The sequence below is a fragment of the Myxocyprinus asiaticus genome, chromosome 7 (genome assembly GCF_019703515.2).
Source record: "Myxocyprinus asiaticus isolate MX2 ecotype Aquarium Trade chromosome 7, UBuf_Myxa_2, whole genome shotgun sequence".
Taxonomy (NCBI): domain Eukaryota; kingdom Metazoa; phylum Chordata; class Actinopteri; order Cypriniformes; family Catostomidae; genus Myxocyprinus; species Myxocyprinus asiaticus.
In genome coordinates, this window is record NC_059350.1 from 32,566,062 (window position 1) to 32,586,791 (window position 20,730).

Consider the following 20,730-nt stretch of genomic DNA (forward strand, 5'->3'; position numbering starts at 1 on the left):
TGTGGAAAAGATGTTAATGTGTTTCAGAAGGGGCAAATTATTGGCCTGCATTAAACAAAGAAAACAACTAAGGAGATTGCTGAAATCACTGGAATTGGGTTAAGAACTGTCCAACGCATTATTAAAACCTGGAAGGATAGTGGTGAACTGTCAGCTTCACGGAAGAAATGTGTTCGGGAAAAAATCTTGAATGTTCATGATCAAAGATCATTAAAACGCTTGAAGTAACATCGTAAAAAATCGATAGAAGAAAATACACCTTTTCATCTCTGCATTAGCTGCTTTGACATCAAGTTTATTTACAAGACTCTTGAAGGGGCAGGGTTAAAACTGACTACCATTTGCAGACGTCAGCAGAGAAGAGTCAGTCGTTTAAACGGAAGAGCAAGTTATGACATTTTGATTAAAGATTATGAGGTCAAATATAAAATAAAATAGCAGATATATGCATGGATGAATCCTTCACAATAAGACCAGTAACATGCATTAATAAAATAAATAGGGTCAGTTTTGATTTCATGCCCACTTTAACCCTCAAAGACCCAGCGTAGCAGAATTGCAACATTTATTTACAGCAATTAAACGAAGCCCATTTTTTTTAAATATAAAAAAATACAAAAATTGCATATTGAATGTCACTGCTTAAAAACAGCATATTCCCATAGACTGCCATTGTTTTCTAAAGTCACACAAAATTAACCCCAAAACAAATTGTGCTTAAAAAAAATCAAATAAAATTCCATAGTCTGCCATTGTTTTCTAAAGGCATACAAAATTCACCCCAAAACAAAATATGCTTTAAAATCATGAGTTGTATAGTCAGCAGCTTCCAAAAACATGTTCAAAGAGGGGAAAAGGAAATTCATCATCAAACTTTGCAATTCTGCTGCGCTGGGTCTCTGAGAATGTAAAAGCCGGGGTTGGCAACATTTTTGACGTGCTGTGACATGACAAAAAGCAGCATAAAAAAACAAACAAACTGCATCAAACACAAATATTAAATCAAAGGCTGTTATCCACATCTGAGTTGAAGAGAAGATTAAAGTTTTATGTTCATCTTAACAGTGGAGCTATCAAAATGAAAATGTCTAATAGACTTAAACCGTTATACATGCGTAACAAAATTTGGAAACATTTTCATTTTTGAGATCAATAAGCAGCAAATATTATCGGATTAACAATCTGACTTTCACTTGTATTGAAGTGAACCAACAGGGCCCTGTGTAGGCAAATGCAAAATAAAAATCGATAAGCATATGAACACTAGTCAGTGTGATCCCCTGGCCCTGTTTTCCTTTGCTTGCCCACGTTTCATCTTCGAATTCGGGGTAGACTTTGCCTTTTTCAGCTAGGAATGCTTTAATATAGAGTCAAACCAGAAAAACAAACCTCTACAAAACTTTACTTTGCCTTCTGGTTCTTCACTTCAGTCACTTATTTCCTAGCAAGGCGTGATTTTGGCACATGCTGACTTCGATTTATATTGTTCTTGACTGATACTTGGTGTAATCCACTATGCATATAAACTTACAATCAGACTAATGCAAAAGAAAGCATTGCCAGATTCATAAGATATATACCTGAATAACCTAAATCGAACTCTAGAGAGAGATGGAGATGAGAAATAAAACGTATGTTCAATGATGAAGTAGGCTGCTTAAAGTAGTTCTCTTCTACCTGCAGCCGAACAGCTCTGATAGCATTAACCGGCGTATTCTATGACCGCATATATTGTGTGAGAGCATGAATTGAGAATGTAAACAAGACTAATAAAAAAAAAATTCTGCTCCATATATATTACTTTAAATCATCGAGTGGTAAAAACAGCTTCTTTTACTGACCTCATGTGAATTCTACTCCTAGAATGAGGCATAAAGTATTTGATAACACATTTTGATGTCACATTAGTTAAGGTTTTATTGAGCGTCCTCATATTTAAATGCTCCTGTAAACGCCTCTCACAGCGGTGTGGCGGGTGTCTGAATGTTCACAAACAGTATACCGTTCCTCGGCTGTTTAGAACTTATTTTTTACCCCTTAACGAAGAAGAACTTCTCAAAGTATTTCAGGACCTTTAGCCACAGGATTTTGCTGCTGCTGCCTTTCTTTTTAAAGGTGCTGTATACAAAACGGTATTTACGTTTTCTATGTAAATACATTTTGCAAACTTTGCTCCTTTTCGTTATTTGAAGCCACCCTGAGTATATTTTCAACCAATGAAATAACATTTCATTCAGCATTGTCTTTTCCAAATTTTGGCAAATGTGAGAAAAGGTACTTCCTTTATAGTGAGAACAATATTAGAATGACACCACTGCATGTTCACATGCTGATAATGCATGAAATACAGCAAGAGAGAACTGTTGAATAACAGTCTGATAGAAAGACAAACTTGATTTGATTTCTTCACCACTGTGGCTTATATTACTAATGCTCATCTACATGTTATAACAAATAAATGTATGGAGGTTAAAGCTGAAGTGTGTAACTTTCTTGTTGTAACAATACTTTCTCCTGTCCCAGCTAGGGCTGCGCGATTTTTTCGATTCATTTGCGTTTTACACTTTGTATTTTTTTTTTATCCTGAAATTGAGATTTTGCATTAAAAAATTGCAAACGCTGTAATTAGATATGTTGTAAATCCACCAAAGTCTGAATAAGGAAGAGAAAAAGAATTCACAGCGCTTGTCTTAATGCTGCTCCCGATCTGATCAGCTGCACATGTGTGGCACGCTCAAAATGAACGTGACAGGTTAACAACAAGGAGACTGATATTAAAGACAGCGGTAATATACAACGGGTTAAGCGCATAACTGGCCTCGATATGCGCATGTTGGTGAACGTTCTTCTTTGATCCATAAAAAAGTATCAAATACTATCAAATAATTTGGATATGCTATATTTGGGAGAATCAAACATCCACCACTCCTTTTACCACGATGATTCAGATCAGGGATGGGCAACTTGCGGCCCTCGGGCCGTGTACAGCCCACAGTGTCACTGAATATGGTCCGTCGGACATGACTGAGGATTGATTTTAATTAATTGGAAAAAGGTATTATGTAAAGATTGCATTCAGGTTATGATGTTATTACAGTTATCCACCAGAAGAGGTCGCTTGTTCTTAGAATACCTGCTGATCACTGTAGGATTCTAGATGCAGCATCTTAAGGCCCAAACATACTCTACGTAAATATGTGAACACAGACGCATCTTGCTACACAAGCTCGATTTCACGCGCCATTGCGTTATGAAATGTGTCAGAGCGCAATTCATAACCTAATGCTAGTACGTGCTGTATTCTCAGCGTTTGTCGCAAGGGGCGCTGCAGCGGATTTTCTTTTTTCAATCAACAACCGTCATGGCGGAGCAGCAATTTGAGGAGAGTCTTGCCTAACAAGTTGGATTATACAAACATATTTTTCTGTTGTCTTTTTAGCAAATACAAAAGCACACTCCTCAACTGTCAACATGTTGACTTCACCACATCCGGTTTTGTGTGGCCTAAAAAAACTCTTGTGGTCCAAGGTTTGTAACCACCAGAGCAACGCATGAGCGCATGTAATGTATGCCCTTACACTTGTTCATCATTTGTGAGGTAAATTGAGCAAAATGTAACTTCAGCTAGTCAGCGAGCTAGTGCGCACTAACCTTAATTTTACGGGTAAACCCTTGCCTTTTGTTTGCCTGGATACAAAATCTGACATGAAAGATTTAAATTTGATTCGTCAATACACCACTGATCAGAGAGACGTACAGTATGAGAGATACATACCCCAGAGCTGCTCTCACAGATGTAAGGGTAAAATATATCAGCATCAAAACTTTTTACAAAATCCATGACCGTGATCACCAGAGACATCTTATTCTGTTTTGCTCATGCTTGCGTAAAACGAAAAAGTCGTTGTCAGAGGGAGAAACTTTAAAGTTTCGCTATTGAGATGCCTGTCTGATTGTTGAAAAGTCTTGTGAATAGTGAGAATGTTTCTCTGTTCGCTCCGTGCGTGTTGCGGGGCTGGTGTGGTGCTGAAATGTTTTGTATTAATGCACTGAAATGTTCTTGTATCAAGTATTGTTATTGATGATAATATTTGGATTTTAACTAATACCTATATGCTGTTTTATGAGGTGGGTTTGAAAATTTTGAAAATATGATCGTTTTCTGTTTTGTGTGTAGCAAATGTACTGACAATGCAAATGAGATTAATTTTCTTGAAAATGTAAGTTTGAAATGTATTATTTGGCAATTGAACATGAGTTGGTACATTTAAACTGCATGTTTTAGTAAATATGCAAGTTATACAAAAATAATTATGTTTTTATAATTATTATTAAATAAACTTAATGTAGTTAACAAAATCTTTAAAGCATATTGGATTAGTTGTGCATGGATTAGCCACAATGAGGAAATTGAGTAAGGGGGTGAACATTGTGAGTGCGTATTTGTAATTCGGCCCATTGGTAGAAAGGAGAAAAAATGTTGGCCCTCGCCACCTTCAAAGTTACCCATCCCTGATTCAGATAGACCGCTAATTATTGCTTTGTTCTGTGATGTGTTTCAAGTGTACTGCATATATAGCCAACATTTGGCAATGGTAATTTTAACAAAGTTTGCAAGTTGAATTGTAATGATAAATTTCATAATGCTGCGCTGCTCAGCATGAACCGCTAGAGGGTGCCCACCAGCAGGGGTTTATGAATATACACAAAAATTGTTTGATATACAATGTACAGCCCGACTGATATGGGATTTTTGAGACAGATTACCGATATGGTGGCCGATATATTACATTTTTGAGCTGGAATGAAAACAGACCTTTTCTATGTGCACTTTTCACCAATTTTGCATCAATATGACTATGCAAAGGTACTCAGAAGACTGCTTTCTTAAATATTTCTTTATTTAACTTTCTTATTATACATTGTCAACAAATTCTAGAAATGAACACTGAGAAAATAAAGAATAAATAAAAATACAATAAATAGCTTAATAAACATCAGTACTGTATGTTTAGTATCAGTCAAATGCTGACCATTAAAATAAAGAATAAATAAAAATACAATAAATAGCTAAATAAACATCAGTATTACTGTTTAGTATCAGTCAAATGCTGACCATTAAAATAAAGAATAAATAAAAATAAAATAAATAGCTAAATAAACATCAGTATTACTGTTTAGTATCAGTCAGATGCTGACTATATTAATACTGCCGAGTCAAGATAAACAGCAGCAGTGGTGTTACACTGTATTCTGCTATACAAGTTCAGGGGAAATATTAAACGGTGGAAAACCAGACTTTTAAATATTACATTTTATAAATGCAATGACTGGAATTGTTCGGTTGAAGGGGGTACCAAACTGTGAATCCTGAATAAAACAGTTTGGTGAATACATGTTTACTCATTAGCTTGCACTCAGCTGACAACAATAAAAGTAGCTACGTGGTTAGCTAGTTAGCTATAAGCTCGTTGTCATGGAGAGTAAAAGACGGACGTTTTTTATTTTACTTTCCAGCATTGTGTCTCACCAACTAAGTAACAACAGCATGAAATTAACACTCGCCAGACACAATCCACCACCGCACCATTGTCTGATGAGCTGCAAAAAGATGCTCTGATGTTTACCTTTCAATCTGCTACATTACTGACTGCACTGACAAACTATAGCTGGCTAACAGCAAACAGACATGAGTGATATGGTTGTCAGGGACAAGGTTAACGTTATATTAGTTATATTGTAAAGGGGAAATGATGGGGTCATTGTTTATTAAGTTTCCAGTATGTATTTAACAATCTAGTTAACAACTTACTGTGAACACCGCTGAACTCCGCCCTGTCTGCAGAACCACTGTCAGTTCAGAGTCAGCTCTCTAAACAATGACTGAGCGCGCTCTGCTGGACAAACTATGCTATGACACTAATTCTAAAGCATTGTTTTATGCATTATATGTTCTGAAAAAATATTTCATATCGGTAAAATATCGGCCGACCGATATATCAGTCGGGCACTAATACAATGAGTACTTTCTAGATAAACTTGATAATTTATTAGCGATGAACCGATCGAAATCGGCTGATCTTAGTCTTAAATACGTGATCGGCCGATCGTGCCTGGAATCAGGGCAGATCTTTTTTGCAGCATGCAGGGAATCACACATACACTGCTACTCTAATGAATGGCCACTTGCTCAGCCCTTGAAGCATGACAGAGTGGCCTTTGGAGGGTGAGTTGTTGGCAATTCTAAGCATTCATGAATTTAAACATTCAGACATGATGTAATTCACATGAATTTGCCATTTTGTTTTTAGAAATGAGTCATTACGGTAGTAATTCTGACTCGCTGCACTGTGAGCAGGAAGAGGATAAAGAGGCTGCTAACGGGTATAAAAACAAATTAAACAACAAATAAACATGCAAATACAAATCTGAGTACACGTGACAATCAGATGCTGTGTGGAGTGATAGAGGCTGTTTGAGCCATCATGAGTGCTTTTAGCTTTACTCTCTTTAACATGAGCGCTCTCGGTGTTGATCAAACATGCGCGCTCTCTAGGTGCAATCAATACCTCATCAGTCACTCATCTCAGCGTTATTCTGTGAGGATCCCAATTTAAATCAGATTAATGTTGGTCACAATTAGGGCTGAAACGATTAGTCGGTGTTATTGACAACGGCGATGATAAAAAAAATTGTTGACATTTTCGTTGTCGAATAGTCGTTTGATCTCATTTAACGTAACATGAGATCACATGTAACTGTGATGATGCGCGAGAGCAGTACTGCAGTTCGCGTCTGACTGAGGAGAGGAATAATTACACAGCTCACAGTTCAGATGCACTCCAACAGCTTCAGGTGATGTATATTGCAAAGTATAAGGGAATTATAATGCAAAAATACAAAATAAGTAAATACAGAAGCACTCTAATGCAGCTGCCGCTCTGCTGAAGCAAAACTTGTGTGTCAAGCATCTTTAGAAGAAACACCCCAGTGTTACATCTTTAATACATTTATATTTAATGCGTTAAAGCTTTATTAATCCTCTGGGGTCTGAGGGTGTTTTGGGCCCTGGAGAAGTTTTGACATGCCTTGACATTTGTGCTTTTTTCAGTTGCTTAAAAACATATGAATGGCTAAAGTCTGATAACACTGTATTCAGCACAAACTGGGCTACAATAATATGTGAGCAACATGTATGTACATGTTTGTATTTTTGAGAAAATAATGTTTATGCATGGTCTTTGAAAAAACAAAACATTTTAAGTCACTGAAATAAGGCCATATAACACATACTAAACATTTGTTCACAAGACTTTTGAGAACTGGATTATGTAGCTTAGAGTTTTTGCTACAAAATGATGTGAAAACCATCCTGATCACTCATGCATATGAAACAGTATAGTTATTTAACTTTTGTAAGACACTTTTAGTGTTAGAAAGGCCATATGCGAGGAGGCATGAATGATCATGAATATTAATGTGATTCACACCTGAGGAGACAAAGACCCCTCCCCTGGGCCTATGAGGAATGTGACTGAGAGAGAATGAAGTAATTAAAGGAAGTAATCTGACTATATACATTTTCTTTACATAAAGACTTAAAAACTTTAGACCTACACTACCGTTTAAGAGTTTTAGATCGGTAAGATTTTTTTATGTTTTTAAAAGAAGTCTCTTCTGCTCACCAAGGCTGCATTTATTTGATCCAAAATACAGCAAAAACAGTGATATTGTGAAATATTTTTACAATTTAAAATAGTTTTCTATTTGAATATATTGTAAAATGCAATTTATTCCTGGGATCAAAGCTGAATTTTCAGCATCATTACTGCAGTCTTGAGTGTCACATGATCCTTCAGAAATCATTCTAATATGACGATTTACTGCTCAAGAAACATTTATTATTATCAATGTTGAAAACAGTTGTGTAAAAATTTTTTCAGGATTCTTTGATGAACGGATTTACACATGAAACAACACATAGAGCAGTGGTGCAAAAGAGACATTCAGGGCAAAAGTGCAAACAGGGACAGTGCAAGATGAAAAAAAAAATAAAGTGTCCACTGCACATAGGGAGAGATGAGAGTATTACCGAAGGTGGATGGTTTGTATGAGCCCACTCATCCACCTATGCGTAGCCTACTCGCTCACATAGTATTGGACATAACCATTGTAAACTTTGAAGTGAACAGTGCACAGCACACAGATTTGGGAATACAGTTACATGTCTTTGTGCCATTTTTGAAAACAGTTCCTGTTCAACTGAACACACAAGTGAACATCACATGCCTGGCATTTCCAAGGTGTTACCTGCCTTTTTCCGTGCTGTACTTTGCAAAGCATGCACGTCCAGCGACCAACATTGGCAATATCCTTTGCATCTGATGTCAGCTCAGCTCCTGGAACCGGTACATGTTCACTACTGGTCTGTTTTGGTGCTACTTTCTGTGACACACCACAGAGCTCTGCAATAAGCTGTTCCATGAACTCTTTGTGGGTCATGTTACCACCTAGCTCTTTGTGCATAATGAAAGCATTGGTGGAAGCAATGTCCAATAAGTGTAGAAAGATCTTTCTGTACCACTTCATTGTTTTGTGTTGTGCAGTGTAGTACTGTAACAGTTGATCAGACAGGTCAACACCCCCCATGTGTTTGTTGTAGGCAGTCATAGGTGCAGGACATGGAAATGTCTTTATCCTCCATGTATCTTGTGATTTCACCCTCCTCTGCACAGTCTCACTTGTATAAGCAGAATGGATGGTAGAACAGACAGATACTTCTCGTGTGTCCATCCCGAATCCACCTGATGGATCCCGTGGCAGATTCTTTTGAGAGTGAATTCATTGCATCCCGTGGGCAGTCCTTCCTATAGTCTCTAAGTCCCACAAGCACCAAACTTCATGGCAAACAAGTCTGTCAGGAGCTTTGGACTTTGGAATTGTCCATGTACACATGGTACCCAGAGCCTAAAACTTGACAGACCAAAAGAGATGTCACAGCATCATATGATAGTCCATGGCCTGTAGGAAAGTTGTTTTTTCCTGTGTAAAGTCCACAGTGTATCCATTTGAGGAATCAGCAAGGACAAACAACTTGAAGCCCCACCTGGTTGGCTTGGCTTTCATGTACTGTGTCATTCCTGTGTTTGCTTTACATGCCACCATTCTTTCATCCACAGCTAAGTTTCTTTTAGGATGATAGATGGCTTTACAAGCATGATGGATAGTGTCCATGAGAGGTTTGACCCTGAAAAGACGGTCATGTTCAGCTGTGCCCCTTTTTCTGTCATTTTCCTTATCTGCATCTGGGTGACTCGTGCACATTCCATGAAATAGTGTGGTATCTGTCTCTTGACATGATTGTGGCAGGAAAAGGCACAGAGAAAAGACTGTCTTGCCGCCAGTAGTCTCTGATGGAGCTCACCTTCACCATGGCCATTTAAAACAGCAGGCTAATGTAGCGGTACATCTCACTGATGCTGACATCTATCCATTTATCCTTTGCAATTGCCCCGGCAGCCTGAGCATTGGTGTTGTAGCACAGAGTTGACCCTGCATTCTCAGAAAAAAACATTTTGAAGAGACTCTGGGGAGTCTGTGCCTCAGCAGGACTCAGCTGTGGTCCAGGTTCCCGTGCAGGCAGGAATCTCAGAGTCTGTGGAACCATGTCAATATCTGCCTCTGTTTTGCATGACAGAGTGGACTGCCTGTTGCTTGCCTGAATGTTTGTCTTGGCCCTCTTTGCAACAGATGTCTGATCACTATTATTCTTATAGCTGTAAAACAAACAAACAAACAACTGTGAGCATATTTATTACACAGAACTATATTATCACTAATTATATAAACAAAATTAAACTAACATCTGTAAAATAGTGGGTAAATGTGTACTTATTCTTTCTGATTTTCTATTATGTTGCTGCATGCCCTCCTAGTGTGAATAGCAGGTGAAGGCGAGAGTGATGCAGCCACATTCCTTTCAAAAAAATAAATAAATAAATTGTAAAGTCATACAGGCACATATTGTATTATCACTAATTATATAAACAAAATTAAACTAACATCTGTAAAATAGTGGGTAAATGTGTAATTACTCTTTCTGATTTTCGATTGGGGTGCTGCGTGCCCTCCTAGTGCGAATGGCAGGTGAAGGTGAGAGTGATGCAGCCACATTCCTAAAACAAAAGTTGAAAATTATTATTACATATATATTCCAAAGTATAATACCAGTAGCCTATATGCATAAATGACGGAAAATTAATGGGTATAGACGCGTGCTGTATATGTCTGTCAGTGGTCCATTACTGGAGATAGCACACCGCAAACATTTACTCATTCGCGCACTTCATCAACCGGGCATATTTACAGCACATTTTACACATTTACATCCGAACAGATACTTGCGAGCACAAGTTTCGTTGATGATAATACTAGTTAAAATATAATCTAAACATTCATATTACTTTCATATCATATTACATATTCATATCATACAGCATACAATTTAAATACATGCTTTAGCCGAAACAACATTTAAATGTAACTAAATCTTGCCTATTAGGACATATTTCAAATTTCAATACTCTGAATACTGGCTGGCAAGTCTGGAAATAGTCCAGCTAGTAAAATATGTACATGTTTATATAAAATAGCATGTCAACTAATGTAAGTAAAACTAAATGACTTACTCATCCGGAATTGTATCCTCGGCTGGATCAAGTCGCTCTTCAAAATGTAAACGTTCATCGTCGGAGTCCCGCTCTTCTTCTGAGGAAAATGTGAACTCTTCGTCACTATCCAGGACCATCTGTAGAGCTTCCTCACCTGTGTAGCGTGCCATCTTCTAAACGCGCAGGAGAATGAATCTGATGATGAAACCTGATGTTTGTTAAGGCATTGTTGTGGGGGCGTTTACCATTTGCATATTTGCAAAGACCGCCTCAGCACATTACCATATGAATAGCACGCTCTGCTGGTGGGTGTGATCACATTAGCGATAATGAGCTGAGCCAGGAGAAACTGTACATTGCTTTGTTTCATACAGATTACATTGCAGGAGAATATTTGTTTTAAATTTGAATTGTTTTATTTAAAATTAGACATTTTAAGCTTTCTTTAGACATATGTTTCATGTTTGTGTGATAAATATTCATGGCGTTTCAGTTCATTTTCATGACGTGTTTCAGAAAGATGCTCGCGGAGACAGAGACGGCTGAAAGCGCACCCTGTTTATTTTCTTTATTTTACAAAAGCACATGGTTTTGTTGTTATTGTGAGTGTACACAAATAAAAGTAGACCCTTTATAGTTTCTAATGATGTCTTCCACTTATCTGTATGCCCAAAAATGACGGAGTATTTTAAGTTGTTTTCGCTGTTATGCTGAAAAAATCCAGCAGGATGTGCCGGTGCGTCCGTCGACCCCAGAGGGTTAAAGTTCAAATAATACGGAAGCAGATTATGTAAATAACTACAAACTCCGAAACTGGCATTTCTCTGTGCGATCAGCACCTCTACTATGAGTTGTGCGAGTGTCCCTATCTAAGGGGGAGAGACTGAAACTGCACCCGGCTGAGGCACACTTTGTCTCAGGGACGCTAGTCCCTCAAGCATGCACACTTAATGCAGCTAGATTATAACGTGATGGCTCGTGACTTATTAAATCATAATATATGTGTCATTTGCATTTCTTATCGTGAAGAAAATTGGCAATACGCAGCTTTATTAATAAGAGAGAGTTTGTTTTTTTGTGAGTTAAAACAACGTACATTTTCTTTAGCAGCTATACTGCAGAAGAACATTTTTTTTTATCTGAGAATGTTGAATATAATATTAAAAATACAAATATTTTAAAATATCTAAAAATCCTTTTGAAAAAAAGATGCATTCACCTGAGAAGTAGCATATAAGATATTTAGACTTGCTTTTAGTGAATAGACCTTGAATATAAATATTAGTCTTTACTGCACTCGCAGAAGAGTAACCAAGTGAAAAAATACACTTATATACAAAATACACTTAAGATACATTCTCTTAAAGCAAATCTAAGTATCTTATATGTTGCTTCTCAAGTAAATGTATCTTGTTTTAAGGATTTTTAAACCATATTAAATGGAAAACAAGACAAAAACACTTGATGATAATAGGATTTTTGCAGTGAATTTCTTTACTGAATTAAACTTCATAAAAAGTATTTTTTTCCCTTTAATTCAGTGAAAGATGATTTTGTCCTTTATTGTTAGTAAGCACATTTAATACAATCTTTTAAGTCGGGGCACAAGCTGAATAATCGTTTAAGAGCTAATGATTAATTGTTGCAATCGCAGAATAGTTGAATAATCGTTCTAATAATCGTTAGATTAAATGATTATCAAAATAAATTGAATTTTGCCGAAACAAATTGTGATGATTTCTGCCCAGGTTAACAATTCTGATATACATTTCAAAAATTGGTTGCTTTAGTAATTTTGATTCTAAACAATACCTACTGAGAAATAAATTATTATTTTGCCCTTTTTTTTTTTGTTTTTTGTTTTTTTCTGCTACAGCAGTCCATTTCCTGTTTGCCTTGAAAACTTAGTAAACCATATTTAGTACTTTACAAATAAAACATTATTCGTATTCAATACATTGTAGGCCTGCTGTTGCAGGACATTTAAACAAAATAAATGTATGAACAGTCGGCCCATCCTAATGTAGCATATAAGCACTTTTATCCATTTGCTGTGTTTTTGGGTGACAAAGCACAAACATAATGTTAGCCTATATAAGCCAATGTTAGTCATTATATAATCTCTCTCATTAAATGGCCAACATGGTAAAGATTGTGATGGTTGGGGAGAGCCTGAGAGTGTTTTGGAGGGAATTAGAGTAGCTGTTCAGCTTCCTGGTTGTGCCAATGTGCTGTTTTCACTGACCATGTTTACATGCACTTTTGAAAGCGGGTCATTCCATAGTTTTGAGTCTGAAGCTCAGCTGCTTTCCTTGAGCTCAGAGCTGGCTGCCCTTCCCCCACTCACACTGTCTCTCCCTCTCTCTCTCACACGCGCACACACACACACACTCTCTCTCTCACAGTGCACAAGCAAAAGAAGGAACAAAAGCAGTTCTCCTGGGTCCTAGGACTAGAAGATTTTAGTTCTTATTCCACAGGGATATGTATCAAACTCTGTAAATTTACAACCTATGTTAGAAGATCGATTTATGGTGCTTTCACACATGATTGCTTGGTCTAAACTCGAATTTAATTCCTCTCTTCCTGCAATTAACAGGTAACCATAGTAATTGCAACAGGGATCATGCAAAGGCGCATGATATCATCACTAGCAGTTTTCTTCCACGATTTAGAGCGGATCGAATTCAGGTCAGCAGCAAACAGACCGGAGTTCACATGAACTGTACCCTAGACCAGTGGTTCTCAACTGGTTTTACTTTGGGACCCAGATTTTACATTGAACATCAAGTGGCGACCCACCATAGTAAAAAACGTAACCTGTATTTATTGTAGCCTGTGTCTGATTTCTTTGTTGCATAGTTGTGTTCATGGTTTTCAAGTGTAATGGCATGTATCAAGTAACATTATTTTTGTTGTACATGTCAAAGATACAGGAAGTTTCTCTCTCCCCTTGTAATTGAAGAGCCTATTTATTTAAATGAGCCCATTATATTTTTTTCCCATTTTATTTTCTAATTTCTAACAGAACATATATTACACAGGAGGAAAACTTATAGTTCACCCAAAAATGAAAATTTGCTGATAATTTACACAACCTCAGGCCATCCAAGATGTATCTGAGTTTCTTTCTTCATCAAAACAGAATTTAAGACTTTTAGGATTTCATATCAGGCCTCCTCCTCTAACCAATGCAAGTGAATGTACTCCATTTTTTGATGGTCCAAAATGCATATTTAGGATGCATCAAAATAATCCCCACGACTCCAGTCGACAAATAAAGTTCTTCTGAATGCAAACAATTGAATATTTTTAGAAACAAAACAATACTTATATACTTTTTAACTACAAATGTTTGCTTCTGTACATCTCTGTGACCTGAGCTCATGAGAGAGATGACGTAAACTCGATGGTAAGGTGACGCGTCACGTGGAGGAGTCATTGTTTACAAGAGAAACTTGTGCCGTTCACAAACCAAAACAGTCCAAAACAATTTAAAAGCAATATTAAATTTTTTTTATTTCCAAATAATTATAATAAAAAAAATGTAAACAATGCAATTCAATATAAACAACAACACTGAAATCAACAACACTGACAGAGGACGCCGGGATCGGAGTTACACTTTTGTTAGGGCTGTTTTACATGAGCTTTGGCTGCATCTGAAAATGTAGGCAGCTGCCTAATCAGTTAATGTTTTAAATGACAAAGTTTTTGGATGAATGGAGTTCTAAAGGAAACTGGTCTCTGAACAGTTTAAAAAGCACCTTATTTCATCCTACCGCAGCCCCTGAAGACAGCATTTTCCCATTTTCAGATGCAGTCTGTGTCTTCATGTAACAGTTTAAACTGGGCAAAAGAGCTGTGCGTGCTGCAGCCGGAGTGAGAGAGAAGACAAGTGGTCAGACTACCACGCAGCACACGCTGAACTCGGTGGACAACATGTTGAAAGAGGCTGTGGACTCCTCCTTTATCAATGCTTTTTGCATCATAGTTTTTTGACCAATCACAGGCTGCTGCATCTCCCACAGTCTCTAACAGTCCCTATATGCCCCCAAAGTACCTACTCCAGAGTAGGAGCTAAAAATCCCCCAAAAACGGCTCTGAGGAACTGTAGTTCCTTAGGTGCAAAAGTGACAATAAGTACTAGTCCCGGGGGAAAGTACCTAAAATGGGCTTTAGTGCTGCCAGTGGGAAAGGGCCTATGGTTAGTTTAATTTAGCTAGTTTTAAATAATAATAATAGTATATTATAGTATTTATTGTATATAAAAATAGTAGCCAAACTCATTTAGAAATTTTAACTGCAACTTCCACTGTTATGAAAAATTAGGTCTAATAGATTGTACCTAATAGATTATTTAATATGAAACTATAACATTTTTGTCAATATCATAGTTACTTTTACTAAGGTAAAATCATGATTTGTAAAGGTGATGATGTGTAATAAAAATAAACGTTATTTTGGTGCATAGCACCAAATAATTTTCCTCCTCACTGCTGTTTGGCATGTCTGGGCTGCCAACTGTTTGAGAGGCTTTACTTGACTTCCTCCATAGCTCTTTAAACTAGAAAATGATCACTAGAATTCAAATGGGTCACCGTAAGCTGGTTTCGTTACACTTTGTGTGAAAGCTTTAATCGCATCTTGAAAATTTCACAGTGCAGATGAGAAGCCTTTATCTGAATGCGAGATTATCTTTAAATTTGCATCGGAAACCCTAAATTTCATTCCAGCTGTGTTGTGTTCTTTTGTCACTATCGCGGTGGCGAACCTGTTTTTAGATAAACAAAACACATTTTCCCTTGAACGTTCCATGTCGTGAGGGGGCTGTGTGAACTGTTACTCTCTTGAACGTGCACAAGAGATCAAAGTTCTGTCCACAGTTTCACTAAATAATACATTAGATTTCAGTTTGTTTCTCACCAAACCTCATCATATGGTTTCATAAGAATCATGAGTCTCATGGAATAATTTATTAGACTTCTGAATTGTACTTTTGCATCCTTTTAAAGCTTGAAGAGGTAGTCACCATAAACTGCCATTGTATGACATCACTGAGTACAAACTTTTTTCACAATTTCTCCCTTTGTGTTAAGAAAAAAAGTAACATATGGTTCTAACAAAATAGGGGTGAGTAAACAGTAACTGAATTTTCATTTTTTTGTGAACTTATTTTTTAAGAACACAATGTACAGTAGTAACATTCTAAGCACATGACCAAAAGTAAAGCCTTGTGATTAGTTTTGGGTGTGCTCTTATTACAACGTAACTAAGTACTGTAATCTAATTAAATTTTTTGTGCAAAAAGTAGTGCAAGGCATTCCATTTTAATGTGTTGTAATCAGATTAGTAACTGACTTTCAATTACTTTTAAGTGCATTACTTGGGTTACAGATATTTCTAAAATACTATTTTTGTAGAATACATTTAAACTATGAATTAATGTTATTCTGTTTGTGTTTCTGTGACAGTTGAAGGATGTGCATCCCCTAATGAGTCAATGAATAAAAGAGGAAATAAAGACATTTGAAGTCATTGAGCAAAAAAACAGAAGCTTTCCTTTGAAAAGGTTCTAGAAAGTAACAATTAATTAGTAATGTGATCACTTTTTCGAAGTAATCAGGCAAGTCAACAATCTGATTACAATTTTAGAGAAGTAATTTGTAGTGAATTACTTTTTTGAGTAACTTAACCATCACTGCTTGTGATATAGTGAGTTGGTTGTTAACTTGAATGCCATGACTAATTAACCCAGTAGTTGTTAGCTCACCTTCTCAGTTACTGAAATATTGATTAAAGTGATAACCTGTGAGTTTAAGAAATGTCAAGTGAGGCAAAGGATTACAATTTTTTTACAACCATTTACATAACACTGACATTTTTTTAGAAAACGAAGTTTACTTGTTTAGCAGATTTAATACACAGTGATTTTTAATTTACTTTTATCCTTGCTAGTCGAACATCAAAGATGTCTTTGCATGTCTTATCTGACCTTTTACCTCTTGTGTCAGATTTTCCCAGGAGTGATGACACTGGCATATGAGCCAATACAATTCTGCAGAAAATTTTGGTGCAGAAAAAAAGCCCTGTGAAGGCAAGATCTGGAAGCCTAAAAAAACAGGAGAGCAACTCGGGAGTAGTGGTGTACTGGTTTTCTTTGTTGCTTTCATAAAAGTATGGAAGTGTCATCAGAAGAAAACCTTACCTGTACTCTCATCACAAAAGTCACATTTGGAGTACATAACACATTAAGCAGAGGTGTTTGGAAACAAGTTGTGCACTCTGAAGTTGAAAATTAACTCTTTGTCCTATTTTGTAATGAAAGATGATGTCATACGACTCAAAGGTTGCGATAACTGAAAATTGTCCCTCATTTTAATTTAAAAAAAAATTTTTTAAGCATTGATGGATAATTCCAAATGTTGTCCGTCATTTTGACAAATGAAAGAAGAAACAGGAAAACCATTTAAACCTAGTGCATCAGTTTTGACTACACTCTCTCTCTCACACACGCGCACACACACATGTTGGTTTTGCTATACTTTTGAGGACCCTCCATAGACATAATGATTTTTATACTGTACAAACTATAGATTCTATCCCCTAAACCTAACCCTCACAGAAACCTTTTTGCATTTTTACATTTTCAAAAAAACATCATTTAATATGTTATTTCCCTTGTGGGGACCACCCAAAAGGTCCTCACAACCAGAAATGTCCTCACAGAACAGGTTGATTCTCAATACTTGGTCCTCACAAGTATAGCAAAACCTGTACACTCATGCTGTGTGTGTGCCAGGTTTATTGCCTGGTATTAAAGATGTGTTTAGGCACAAACATGATCTCTAGAGCACAAAAGATATTTTAGTGGAGTAAATGTATTAACTGAGCATTCGATGTGTGTGCTTTTTATCTGTTTCACTTTATATTGATGTCAATTACATTGAAAAAGTTCCTTGTACTTGTGCATGTATGTATGCGCTTTTTCAAATTTGTTTTATCGCAGCGGTTGATTGACAGGTAGAGCTTTCACCTTAGAACTCCCTGGTTTCACCACACTGGCTTTGGCTATGAAACACATTTGTGGTTGCACAGAAATCCATCTGTAAAAACAGGTTAATAGTGTTTAAAGTGTAGGGAAATGAGTCTTGTAGAAAATGCTTAAATGGTTTGGGATGTTTTCCTTGTTGGAAATGTAATGCATAAGAAAGAATATAAATGAGTCGTAAATAACACCTGTCTCTCTTCTAGCTGGTGGTGAAGACGTATATGGACATGGATCAGGACTCCGAGGAGGAAAAGCAACAATATTTGGCTCTGGCTCTTCACTTGGCTTCTGAGTTCTTTCTGCGAAACCCCAACAAGGATGTGCGGTTGCTTGTGGCCTGCTGTCTCGCTGACATCTTTAGGATCTACGCCCCAGAGGCTCCGTACACTTCACATGATAAACTCAAGGTACTACTTGCACTCCTTAAAAGATGAACTTGAGGTAGATCTCACAAGTCTATCATGCTAAATTTACCTTTTGCTTACACTCCACACCAAAAACTCATGAATGACAACTCAGATCACACACTTACACCTCATGTCATGTTGTCATCTGTCATTCTGTACATAGTCCCATCACCCATCTGAGATGTGAAAACACGAAATTTCAAACCATATGCTCTGTTTTCCTTCTAGGAAATATTTCTCTTTATTACACGGCAGTTGAAGGGACTAGAGGACACTAAGAGCCCTCAGTTCAACAGATACTTCTACTTGCTAGAGGTAAGAAAGTTAATTCAATATGAATTCATTCACTCCTCAGTGTTTCCCCAAGGATTTTTTTCAGCAGTGGTGCTGTTGTGCGCGCGTCCACGAGCCTGCAACGCTGGACCCGTATTTACCGATATTGGTTGAGTAATAGCATAAAATGACCTTAGAATCATTATAGATGGGTTATTCATGTTTGCCTTGTCATGTGTGTGTTTATTATTTACTGGGAGCTTTTGACACTTGAAGGGCTCTGGAAGCCCAGATAGCTGTAGTAATAACTGTCAAATAATGAAATGCCTCAATTCAGAGAATTGCTTTCACTATTTTTCTTAAACACCAATAGATAGTATAATCCTATTTAAAGGGGTCATGAATTGGAAAATCAAACTTACCATGATATCTTGTCATAAAAGAGTTCATAGCACTATAAAAACATATTGTAAATTTCAGAACCGAAAACTATTTTTTAGTCCAAAAAAAGGCTTTATTGAAACCAAGGTGCCTAAATGGCTTGTTCTCTACTTCCTCCTCACTAATACGTCATAGTGAGGTATTACATCAGCACAGGCCAGACTCTGCATAAACAGATCAGCGCCTACTTTATCGTCGACACTGCTTAGGCTCGCCCACCGGTCTTGCGGTTAGAGTAGAGCGGTGAGATTATTTTTGGAGCAACAGGAGGTGTCACGATGGCCACGAAGATGTCAAGACGTTGCAGTGCCAGGTTGTGGGAAACTAGATCTCATGCATTTGCTTCGCAAGGATCCCAACTTTAAGAAAGAGTGGCTGACGTTTATTTTTAATGAAGTCCCGGATTGCGTCGGTAAGAATGTGTTTGTTTGCTCGCTTCATTTTGCCAAAGAGTCTTTCACAAACTAGACACAGTTTGAAGCAGGCTTTGCAGAGAGACTTAAATTAAAAGTTGATGCAGTGCCAACTATATTGGACCCGACAGTGATGTCACAACAAACAAGTGTGAATATCCATGTTAATTGTTTTGCTTCGTATGTTACAGACTGTTAGATGTGTACTGAGTATTTGATTTGATCCTAGTGATTTTAGACACTCGTGTATTAGTTTTAATGCACAGGGATCTCTAAGCAGCATATAGTTTCTTGTTCTGTTGGCGTGATGGCACAATTGCCATAGATGCACCTAAAGAGTATTGATATCAATATATTTAGACAATTTCTTTCCTTTTTTAATGAACAACGTATGCGTTTGTCACTACATTGAATATATTATGAAAGATGATTATGACGAACGACAGTGCGACAAACACAGGTGAATGTATCCTGTATATGTTTACATGTTGCACAATAAGTGTATCCTTTCACAGTTATAAATGTGATCGCACCATGTATTTACATTTTATTTGGTACTGTCATGCGTTACTCAGCATTTGTAAAACACAGAAATGTTTCACCGTTGGAAAAAAAAACTATGTAACAAGATACACACCGTTGTGTTGCGTCTTGGTTTAAACAACAATAAAAGTAATACCTATTACTCAAATAGACAAGTTAATTACAATGATTACTTACCACGCTGTCACAGACTGCAGTATCCGTGGTGTTTGTGGAGGGTGTTAATTCGGGATCAGACTCTGGCTCAAACATGTATGGATGAATTCCTCCAGTTGTCATTTTTTTATCCATCCGAAGTTTTCAAAACAACCCCACAAGCGCGTAATGGCGGGGGCGTTTACACTTATCCACATGCAAAGATGTTACACAATCACAGCAGTGGGCATTTACACTGAAGTCTTCAAGAACACGCACCCCAAAAAACTGGATGGAAAATTACCACTTAATTCATAAATTATGACTACTTTTAATGAAAGAAATCACACTAACATTATAAGTGGACCTCAAAGAACATTATAAAATAAAATACAAATCCAATTCATGACACCTTTAACAGAACATACGTGTCAGGGCTCCAGACTAACATATGAGAGCGGTGGCACCGGTGCCACCAAGTTCTACAGATGGTGGCACCAACACCTGATTTGGTAGCAACAGTCATCTCTTTGAATTTCTGAAGGCAAACAAAGCCAGTTACTTTTTCTACATTTAAAGATCAGATTCTAGAACAGATTTACACCAAAGAAAAACTGATTGCTTGGTCCATAATAATTCTGAAAATTTGCCATAGTTCCTCCATTAGTGTCCATAGATTTAACAGTGATATTTGTAATTAGATCAGAGGTAGTCACTGGTAAAACCAAGCATGGCTCCTTACTACGATAGTTAGTAACTTCAAGTAAACAAACTGGCATTTTTGTTTTAAAAAGACT

At 37.0% G+C, this 20,730-nt stretch overlaps 1 protein-coding gene across 3 annotated transcripts in view; it reads left to right on the plus strand.

The window, feature by feature from the left end:
- The window catches only part of LOC127443628 (sister chromatid cohesion protein PDS5 homolog A), a 54,080-nt gene that overhangs the window by 7,030 nt on the left and 26,320 nt on the right, over positions 1-20,730 (plus strand). For all 3 annotated transcript variants that reach the window (XM_051702341.1, XM_051702340.1, XM_051702339.1), the window contains exons 3-4: positions 17,925-18,128; positions 18,357-18,443. In XM_051702341.1, the coding sequence (XP_051558301.1) occupies positions 17,925-18,128; positions 18,357-18,443 (291 nt within the window). The remainder of the gene's footprint in view (positions 1-17,924; positions 18,129-18,356; positions 18,444-20,730) is intronic.